Raw genomic sequence first — 11,806 nt, forward strand, 5'->3', positions numbered from 1 at the left:
ATAGTAGGTTTAAAATGTACTTTGTTGTAGTTTAAGATTCGTATTCGTTTCGAATATTCTGAATAGAATTTATACTTGGACAAGTATCGAAAATTATAATCAATAGTTTAACATAAATAATTAAATATGGCAATGTTTGAAAAAATGTTGTATGGTTATAATATACTTAAACGTTGAGCTAAAAGTTCTGATTTCAAATCGTATCATATGGACTAGATAAATAAACAAAAAGAAGCGGTCAAGTGGGTACCACTATGTTGTACATTAAGTACCATTTAGAACACTATTATATAAAGAAATGTTAAATTTAAATCCAATGATAGGTATCATTGAAAACGAGTCTGAAAGATGATTTGTCAGCATACGATTTATTTTCCAGTGGGTGGTGAAAAAGGTGGTTTATGTATTAATGACCTGAATACACCAAAAGTTTAAGTTATTTTATATTTATTGTAAGCTAAGCTTATCGAAAATCTTATATTAAATTTTAACTCTTAGTTACTTATACAAAATTTATGGTATAAGATATTAATATTCTATTTTATTTTTATTATTTTGATATACATATTTCAAATCCAAATAACAAAATAAAAAAGTGGTGTTAATATGTATCAATCTTCATAATAATTCTTTAATTTTGTATAACATTTTGAAAATAGTTGTGGAGATTAGCCCCACCAAAAAATAATATATTTAGACACAACCTATCCTACCCCGGAAAAATTTTTAATTACGTCACTGCTTCCGTGTAAGTCCGACGATGTGCTGTTAGATAATAATTCTAAGTAAACGATTTTTCATATAGTTACATCACAGTGGTATGGCTTTTCTCCTGTGTGAGTTCGTCGGTGTCGAGTTAGAATACCATTCTGAGTGAACGATTTTTCACATACATCACACTGATATGGCTTTTATCCTGTGTGCGTTTGCTGATGACGTATCAGACTATTGCTATAAGTAAACGATTTATCGCACACATCACAGTGGTATGGCTTTTCTCCTGTGTGAGTTCGTCGGTGTCGAGTTAGATTAGCATTCTGAGTGAACGATTTATCGCACACATCACATTTGTGTGGCTTTTCTCCTATGTGAGTTCGGAGGTGTCTCATTAGATCAGCATTTTGATTAAACGATTTGCCACAAACGTTACACGAGTATGGTCTTTCTCCTGTGTGAATTCGACAGTGTTTTGTTAGATCAGATTTTTGAACAAACGATCTATCACACACATCACACTGATATGGCTTCTCTCCAGTATGCGTTTGCTGATGACGTATCAGACTATAGCTATAAGTAAACGATTCATCACACACATCACACTGATATGGCTTTTCTCCTGTGTGAGTTCGACGGTGTTGAGTTAGAGTAGCATTCCGAATGAACGATTTATCGCACACATCACACTGGTATGGCTTTTCTCCTGTGTGAGTTCGTCGGTGTTGAGTTAGAGTAGCAGTCTGAGTGAACGATTTATCACACACATCACACTGGTATGGCTTTTCTCCTGTGTGAGTTCGTCGGTGTTGAGTTAGAGTAGCATTCTGAGTGAACGATTTATCACACACTTCACACTGGTATGGCTTTTCTCCTGTGTGAGTTCGACGGTGTTGAGTTAGAGTAGCATTCCGAATGAACGATTTATCGCACACATCACACTGGTATGGCTTTTCTCCTGTGTGAGTTCGTCGGTGTTGAGTTAGAGTAGCATTCTGAGTGAACGATTTATCGCACACATCACATTTGTGTGGCTTTTCTCCTATGTGAGTTCGGAGGTGTCTCATTAGATCAGCATTTTGATTAAACGATTTGCCACAAACGTTACACGAGTATGGTCTTTCTCCTGTGTGAATTCGACGGTGTTTTGTTAGATCAGATTTTTGAACAAACGATCTATCACACACATCACACTGATATGGCTTCTCTCCAGTATGCGTTTGCTGATGACGTATCAGACTATAGCTATAAGTAAACGATTCATCACACACATCACACTGATATGGCTTTTCTCCTGTGTGAGTTCGACGGTGTTGAGTTAGAGTAGCATTCCGAATGAATGATTTATCGCACACATCACACTGGTATGGCTTTTCTCCTGTGTGAGTTCGTCGGTGTTGAGTTAGAGTAGCAGTCTGAGTGAACGATTTATCACACACATCACACTGGTATGGCTTTTCTCCTGTGTGAGTTCGTCGGTGTTGAGTTAGAGTAGCATTCTGAGTGAACGATTTATCACACACTTCACACTGGTATGGCTTTTCTCCTGTGTGAGTTCGACGGTGTTGAGTTAGAGTAGCATTCCGAATGAACGATTTATCGCACACATCACACTGGTATGGCTTTTCTCCTGTGTGAGTTCGTCGGTGTTGAGTTAGAGTAGCATTCTGAGTGAACGATTTATCACACACATCACACTGGTATGGTTTTTCTCCTGTGTGAGTTCGACGGTGTTGAGTTAGAGTAGGATTCCAAATGAACGATTTATCGCACACATCACACTGGTATGGCTTTTCTTCTGTGTGAGTTCGGCGGTGTTTTGTTAGATAAGAATTTTGAGTAAACGATTTATCACACACTTCACACTGGTATGGCTTCACTTCAGTGTGCGTTCGCTGATGACGTATCAGACTATTTCTATAAGTAAACGATTTACCACAAACGTTACACAAGTATGTCCTTTCTTCCGTGTGAGTTTGACAGTGTGCTTTTAGATCACCATTTCGAGCAAATGATTCATCGCACACATCATACTGGTAAGGGTTTTTTTCTGTGTATGTCTTATGATGTTCCATAAAATCTATTTTTTCGGTTTTTTCACATATGACTATCAATTCTACCGCATATATTACTAACACTTGTATATATTTTCAGGTTTTGCTATATAATAAGTATACCAATTAAATTTGACAACGTTTAATTTAAATATTTTATGTTATAACAAATAAATGTTTTTTTCGATTACTACTACTATTTCTACTATTCTAGTATTCTGTCATAGTATTAGAACTTATTCACAATGCTAATTTTTTTTAGCCAGTATTATTTATAACTATTTAAAGTTATATGATAACCAGTAAGATTATAATAAGACATACTATGAACGTATAAAGTATATAAGGATATTATGAGGTCATAATATCAAATAATACTTATGAATTAAATTTGTATTATTATTATTATTATGATAATCTAAATCGGATTTGACATAAAATATTTGATGATATTATTTTTTCATTTATTTTATTGTTTATAAAAGGAGAAAATAATATAAAATTAATTTATGTATTAAATACATAATTATGTATAATATCATTTTATTAATATTGTGTTTTATTTAATTGATGAGCTCAGTTCCTGATAAGATATAGCAGTAAAGGAGCTACAGTAAAAGTATTTGGTGTTTTTAGTCTTATTTTGACATTAGCTGTTATTGTTGTTAAGTATACATTTCCTATTTTAATGTGGTAATGTTACGTATGTATTGTGGTAGCTCAATATTATTGACAATAGTTTGATTTTTAATAATCAAGTATACTTTAAAAATTTCTCATTAAAGTATATATATATTTAATATTTGTTTAATAAGGTAAGCACTAAGCAGGTAGTTATCATCTTCGACTAAACCAGTTGGCGGTTCCGCTCTAATGAACGTCAAAAGTGACGAAACGGTTGTTGTAATAATCACTTGAGAGTCCAATTGTGGCAGCACTATCACTATTTTCTTGAGTGAAAACTGAAAATACTACGTTTATGGACGATACTGACTTTGATATTTAAGTTTTTTCCATTGACTCCGTTTCAATGACTGGAGGTTCTATTACTTCAATTTCCACATTCATAAAGCCATGTTGTCATTACAATTCATACCTAGAAAAGATATCCCAGTCTTTTCTTTCAAAAATTATTAATGGATAATGAGGATAAACTTCTCAAGAAAACCCTTTAAAACAAATTAACAACTGTTAATATGTCCTCTTATTTTGTTCCGCATCATCTGAAACATTATCTGTGACATTTTTTTCGAAAAATAACTCTCCTCGGTGAGTTCTTCAAATTTGTCCAGAATTTTTTCAGTCATTTATTTTATCCATCCGTTGTCTTAACAGTTACCTTAGAAATAATCCATTATTCGTTGATATAAACTGTTCTTTTTTTACTGGAGTATCACTTTCAGTCGAGTTTTTTCGAATTGCTTTATTTTTACTAGCAGATCGGTAGCTTTCATCAGACAATTGCTCACTTGAGCCAAAGTTATGTAAATTATCTCAAATCGTACTAATCTTAGATCCATATTCTCTTTAATATGAAGAAATTCCTTATGTACTTAGTTATTATGTTTGAGCTTAACTTTTTCCTACTAGTACTGTGTCTCCATTATAATGACTTATTATTTTATAATACCTTCTAATTTCCGGTGAAATTATTCAATGAAATATATAAGACATTTTTTTATACTATAACATATTTTTTTTTATCTTAACCGGTACCTACTACTCTTTGAAAATCATAATTATGCAATATAATATTACCCTCCCCTACTGATAATCCTGACAAACAATAAATTATATAACAAAAATGTTAATTAATACAATACTATTAATATTTCCTAGTTGGATTTAAATTCCATAAAAACTAAAAAAAAAAAAATAACTAAAGCTGCCTTTTAAGACAAAATAACGTACTTAATTTAAAAAAAAAAAATACACATATTAAGTTGCATAAACATCCTGATTTGGACCTATTTTACAGCACGTAAAATAAGAAAAAATTTATGTTTTCATTAATTTGCATATTTATGAGTTACAACACTTAATAACGCAATGTTGCTATAGTTCCGAATGTCGTTTTTAAAGCATGTGTTTTTTTCCTTGACCAATTATACGCTTCTTACTAAATATTTTCTTAAACAAGAATAACTTAACTCGATATTCGTTTATAATACAATATTTTGTTTAAGGGGCTCGGTGCCAGATTTTCAAATTTTCCACAATTCTATAAAATTTGAAAATTAAATTTTGTATTTTAGTTATCACCTTAATTATAATACTTTTCCACTAATTTACTACCCGATACCTATTGAAGGGGGGTTGATAGAGTGTATTATATCAAAAAACAAATGACTTTGTGGGAATAATTCTCAGGCCTTGTAGAATTGTCGGATTTTGGTAACTATATTTTTATTTGAAAGAAGAAGACTTCCTACGGGCCGCATCGAACTCCGATTTTTATTTTATAATTTACACAAAATTGCTTAAATTTTTAATATTTTTTAAGACAGATTATAAATTTTGAGATTAAAATATTGAAAAACGGAATTCGATGTGGCCTGTAAAATATTACTCTCTGTTAGTTAAAAAAAAAAATTATCAGATTTGGTTGATTCTACAGAACATGATCCCTATTCCCGTAGACTGTAGACTGTAGAGTGAATTTTTGTGTACAAAATTTTTATCCGGGCGCCTTAAATGTTATTACCTATGTAATTAAACAATCGAATGAGGCCGTTTCACAAACTGCTTACGTTAAAATAATAATATTAATATAATATATATTTATATACATATATAAATAATATAATATATTAATATTAATATATCTCTTCGTTTTTTCCATAGACGATTTATATAAATTCATAATAATAATAGGTGATTTATCCTCCATACAAGTTTAACTTAATTTAACAATAGAATATTTTTAAACAAAAGTCACTGAATCGAAGTTGCAAAGAGAACATTTTGAACTAGCTATAATGTATAAAAATGCATTTAAAACTTTTCTTAGAGTCAAAACCCGCTTTGGTAGTAACACGATTCAATCATTTTCCGATTTTAATTTTGAAATTAATTTTATTTTTTATTATTAAAGATTGTTGAATCAGTCAACGAAAAACGATTTTGCAATAAACAAACTCGAATTCTTAAAAACTAAAATCACTAATCAGATACATATATATTTTTGTATTTTGTGTTAGAAACCATTCTTTACAATATGATTCTAATGCAGCAAGTAATATAGATGCTAGATCCTAGATGTATTATCAAAAGACATCCCACTTTTATTCTTGACATTTTAGATTCTGAGTGGAAGGATGAGTGTATTAATTTTAAAATTATATTATAATATTATGTATTGTTAAATGTTCCACGATAAGCGGTTGAAAAATGCACCTACTTTCTTTTGTCTTTTATATTATTATTTATAAGATTTCTTAGATAATAAGTTTGCATATTAATCGGGAAAATAACAAATTTCTTATTCTATTAATAAACTCCTTTAGTTTCATGATACTATAATGATAAAATATTGAATATAAATAATCACAACTATTCATTGTACAACCGATTTATATTTTATTTAACTATAACATTATGCAATATTTATATATTTGTTAATGAAAATACAGCGAAGCATCCTTTATAACGGAATTCCGTTTAATGAAATATTTTCGAGAACTTCCATTAAATTAGATTCAAATTCATGTAATTTTTATTAAAAAATGTTTCTTTGTACAAAAAGTATTATTTTATTGCTGGTTGAGACTTAGCAATATAAAAGTCTTACTGTACTTTACTGTCTGTACAATGTACATACTACATTATCATATTTGAAATGATTTAATAAATCAATATTTATCTTAAAACCACTACAAAGGTGGCTTGATTAATAATTCCTTATTTTAGTATAGCTATTTGGTTTCAATTTCAACTTTAGAAAAGGTTGAATGCACTGGCACAATGATATCATAAAACATTACAAACTATAGGGTTATGATTAATAAACTTGTAAAGAAAATAGGAAATCATGATTTTTATTACAAATTAATGGACTTTGTTTTAAGTAATTATTCGTGTCGTCGTTGTCGTAGATATGCATCGCGGTTCCCATCCGGAAATGATGCACCTAAATTATTATAATATTATTATGTACACTGATGTAGGTCAGTGGCGCGAAGAAAATTCGTCAGCACACACGTAAACGTACACCATTATCGTCATCGCCGGCTGGTGTGTACATATACTTTGGTGTACATAACAGTATTTAGATACTTGCCTATTAAATCTGTACCATAATGTGCACATATTCATTTTTATATGCCTATGCTTAATTCGAGGGCCCCGCGAGTGCCACTCGACGACAGTGATGACCGTGTTACATATCTCAAAGTTCAAACACGCATGATGCGCCCAATAATACTATATCAATGTATAATATAATATTTAATATAATTATATACTGTCATAGCAACATACTTATATATTGTATAGACGTCGAGAGGTAATAATATATGGACGCAAGCCGAAAACCCGCGAGTCATCAAGCACAAGCGCACACATAATCGCATAATAATACACCTCATGTCCTCATAACACTATAATATTATATTGTGTGTTATTAAAGCGTAAGCCTGGCTCAATGTTATTATATTTGTATTATACATAAAAATATAAATTATCTATTGTTATTTTTGTTTTTTTCTTCTAAAAACGCTTAACAATTGAATACTATAAAAAATAATATGATAAAGTTGCGTTTTATTCAACTCATTGATTTGTAGAGATAAAATTGAGCCAAATGTGGGGGGATATAGTTGTCGAACTCTGCAACTCTGCACTTAGTGTGACAAATCGTACTCTGTTTTCAGTATCCAAATAACACGCCAATGCATCATTCGATCGATCGGCAAATAACGTCCAAATGTTTTTATCGCACGTGCACACTGCAGAAGCAATTAATCACCGCTTCTAATTCAAACCCGCGATTATGCGCTTTGCGCATACAGTCAATTCACCCATTTTTTATCTTTTAAAAATGCGTTCATTCAAGCTCAGGATTTTAAAATTTTTAGATACATACCTAAATAACATATTTTCAAGTACCTACCTAATTGGATTCTTTTTCACTATTTAAAAAATATCCCTAGGGTAATATTATAATCCAGTTAAATATAAATTATATTAGTTGTAATATATTATTATTATTGATTATCGAGGTGGTGCACGATGCAGGTATAACGTTGTAGTATACCTACTAGTCGAAAGCAGCCAACGAAACTGGGATTTGGGCCACGGTCTGATAATCCGAACAGAAATTATATATGTAACACAATGTATAATATATAATATATATATAAATGCCTAGCTTATACATTATACATAATAGCCGAAATACATAATATGATTATTAAAATACATGTATATAAGGTCACGCCGTACGCCGCGGGTCTGGTGCAAATCGGTTTAACCACGCGTTCAGAGACCGTTTGTTTTTTTTCAGGCTAAAGTATTAAAATATTAATATTACAGACCCATTTTCGTATACAATAAGAACAACTATATTATTATAATATTTTCATGATCTTACGGTCTTCCAACTTTTCACTAAATTTCGCGCCAGACAACTTATCTAAGACTAAAAAAAAAAAAACCCCGGAAACGGAAATGGTAATTAATTATTTTAATTATGTTGTATTTAAATAAGACTTCAACGATCTTCAAAATTATGCTTTAAACATGTTAACTAAATAAACGTGTTAAGACGTATGTGATGAGGCACTGTATAGTGTATTGTACGTAATTACTAAGTTTACCCGCTCCCAATATGACCTAATGCGTAATGCAATATTTTTAAAGCAAACCACAGAGAATTGTTAATTAATTAATTAATGTGATATAAATTAATATAGTTAATTAAGTAAACGTACAAGCTTATAATATAGAAAACTTTCAGTAAAATCAATTTTATTCAATTTCGTTGGTTTAATATTCATTTGAATCAGGTATAATATCAAACTTAGTACATTATTTCATACCTATGGCCAATCAAACAATTTTTTAATTTTTAAGAAATAAACGGGTATTTTTAGAATTCATACTTTACATAATATTGACGCAATGATGCCATGTTTAAAAATGAAAATTTTATAAAAAAAAAACAACTATAGAACACAGATAATACGATTTTACCTTAAAGTTTTATAACAAAATCGACTCATTCTAATAGTAAGTTTAACTTCATAAAATTGATACTGCAGAATGAAAAAGTCGTATGTTTGTAATACGAGGACAACACAATGCGGATATAAGAGCGTCCTCTTAATACTCGTAGTAAACAATATGTGTATTTACATAATTGAAAATCGAATTTCCAAATGTGTAAATGAAACAATTAAATATCACCTTTAACAGTAATATTTCATACAAATGTAATCTCGGGAGTCAAATATACACGTAGCGCAGCGCACTTTGTCATGTCATATCCAAATGAATTGTAAATACATTGATTTCGTAATTTGTATATCTTCGGAAAACTCGGTAAGTAGAAAACAAAAATCTGTTGGTAGGAAGAAACGTCACTTTTACGTCCTCCGCGTTGTTATACGGCCGTTTTCTTCCGTGTAATGTCATGGCTTACATTATAATATAATATAGAAATTACATAAATTTCGCTCTCCGTCGAGAAAATTATTAATCGCTGTACACAACATAATTTATTGTACATTAATAGTAGTAAAACTACGGAGCGACGAAAAAAGTATGACACGACCATCGTACAATATATTTTCGTCATATAGGTAGTTTTAGTGTTTTGCGTGTGGACGGATGCGTCGGTGGGGACGAGGTCACGAAATCACAATACCGCTTATAACGCATTTTGTGTAGTGACGGTCAAGGGTATTGTACGCGAATAATAAAAACGCCGACGCAGAGTACAAACAGCCGAAAAAAAATAAAAAATAATAATAATGTACACACTTATTGCGATGTTTCTGCACGAGGAACCGTGACGGTGCGAAAAATTGTTTAATAGGTACTCACAACCCACCTTTACTATTTGCCAGTAATATTTTAGTAATTATAATATTATAATAATCAAAGAACTGCTGGTCGCTGCTTTTGTTAGATGATTTTAGAACGAACGCCCGAAAATGTCATCGTCAAATTTAACCGATTCTCCAGTGATTCAGAGACGTGTTAAAAAATACCCAATACCATGTAGGGACGACAAAAAACAGTCATCATTGTCCTCAAAATATGACGATTATTTCCTGAGAGGAGGAATGTGCGAAAGAAAAAAAACGTTTTTGGCCGGCATATCACACATTTTTTTTAGCAAATAGATCATTCAAATTGCCTACCTGGTGCCGTAAACATTTTGTGAATATTTACACAACTATAATATTATATATTAGCACCAAAAATACACTCAATATCGATTTTTTGGAGGGGTCCTAGTGTAATATAACGCTGTTTAAAAATTACCTCTTGGCATAAGTTTTACAGATTTCTTTGGCGTCGGTGTATCGTTGTAACAAGTCTCTGCGGATGACTGATAGTTTCATGACGCTTTTATACCAAACCGATGAAAATCGAGATCCACGACCCGAGTGCATAATAGTATTTTTGCAACATACGTACAATTCATTATTATCACCGTCTGTGATTATAATGTACATGAATACATTTCATTAGTACAACACACAGCTATGTAATAATATACGTATTTCAAGTATCTACACCAAACATAAACGATTTTTATTTCCCATTTGACGGTAACCATTAAGTACATTGTTTTTCAGATTTTCTTTTTTCATCCTATTATTATTATACGTCATAATATTATATTATTATTGGCCCACGACAATCGTATTACAAATGCAGAAACGTGACGTCACGATGCACCCAAAAAGGCAAATCACTCGGTCGTGTTTTTATTTAAATTTTAATACAACGATGTTGAACAAAAACGAAAAAAACAGGTGCAGTATTCGCAACGACAATAAACAAATCATCATGCACGCACGATTCCACCGATACTGTACATGAGGCACTGAGTTCGTATACTCGTACAATATTATTAGTATCGTAGTACTGCAACAGCAGCGGATGCCGCTCATTATATTCGCGTTGATCAAAATATTCGAAAAACAGCGTGCATGGAAAATATTACGTCTAAAAAGTTAAGAGGTTTATGACCTTAACAACTAGAAAATGCATGCAAATAATATATCCTTAAGAATATCAAAGTATGTCTTTAGATATAGAGCAATCAGATATGGTATTATACAATGCGTTAAAATATTCCATTTTTGATTTAAAATAATAATTTTCTACAATAGGTATATTTTTAACAATGACTAAATTGATGATTAATATTTTTTAACTTTTATTAATTACCTATAGAATTTTATTGCATACAGGATTTACATCCATTTGATTCGATGCGATTTTTTTTTATTGTTCAGAAAACTGTTAATGTTAAAATAAAAAACAACATTTTCATTACCATTGAATTATCAGATTTTCAGTTAATAAAACAAGTTTTAAAAATTGTATCAATTAAATCAGAGTAAACTTGTAAATTAATCTAACTTATAATACGTCCAACTAAAGTCGGACAGTTCAGTCCAAAACCATATTTTTGTATGATGATTTTAGTATTTTTATTTATTAGTATTATTATCGCCACCAACCGTTCATCCGTTTAAGTTTTGAATAATAATATATGTATTTTTGTTTTTACTTCATTTACAACCACATGCGTCATCTATCGCTGTGGCTGCTTGCTTATAACTTATAAGCTATAACGATACTCTACAGGTGATTAGTTTATAATTGGCTCCACATAATAGCTTCTCTCCACGGCATATTTTAGCATCTATTGTATATTTGGTTTGAATTCAATATATCCATTAGTCATTACGAATAATATAAACTAATTTTAAATGATTGTGGCAAAAAAAAAATAGATAAATAATAAAACTAACAAGAAGTGTTTAAATTAATGAAACAGTAGTAATGTCATTATACCT

General features: G+C 30.8%; 1 protein-coding gene across 1 annotated transcript; it reads right to left on the minus strand.

The window, feature by feature from the left end:
* Positions 1–526: 526 nt before the first annotated feature.
* On the minus strand, positions 527–2,955 carry LOC126552787 (zinc finger protein Xfin-like). The gene has a single exon (XM_050207725.1). The coding sequence runs from the start codon at positions 2,787–2,789 to the stop codon at positions 912–914; it is 1,878 nt and encodes a 625-aa protein (XP_050063682.1). The 5' UTR covers positions 2,790–2,955; the 3' UTR covers positions 527–911.
* Between the last annotated feature and the right edge of the window lie 8,851 nt (positions 2,956–11,806).

The sequence above is a fragment of the Aphis gossypii genome, chromosome X (genome assembly GCF_020184175.1).
Source record: "Aphis gossypii isolate Hap1 chromosome X, ASM2018417v2, whole genome shotgun sequence".
Lineage (NCBI taxonomy): Eukaryota > Metazoa > Arthropoda > Insecta > Hemiptera > Aphididae > Aphis > Aphis gossypii.

What these genes read in the sequence shown, in the direction of transcription:
- LOC126552787 (XM_050207725.1), bottom strand. Translation starts at nt 2,789, where the DNA reads ATGGAACATCATAAGACATACACAGAAAAAAACCCTTACCAGTATGAT.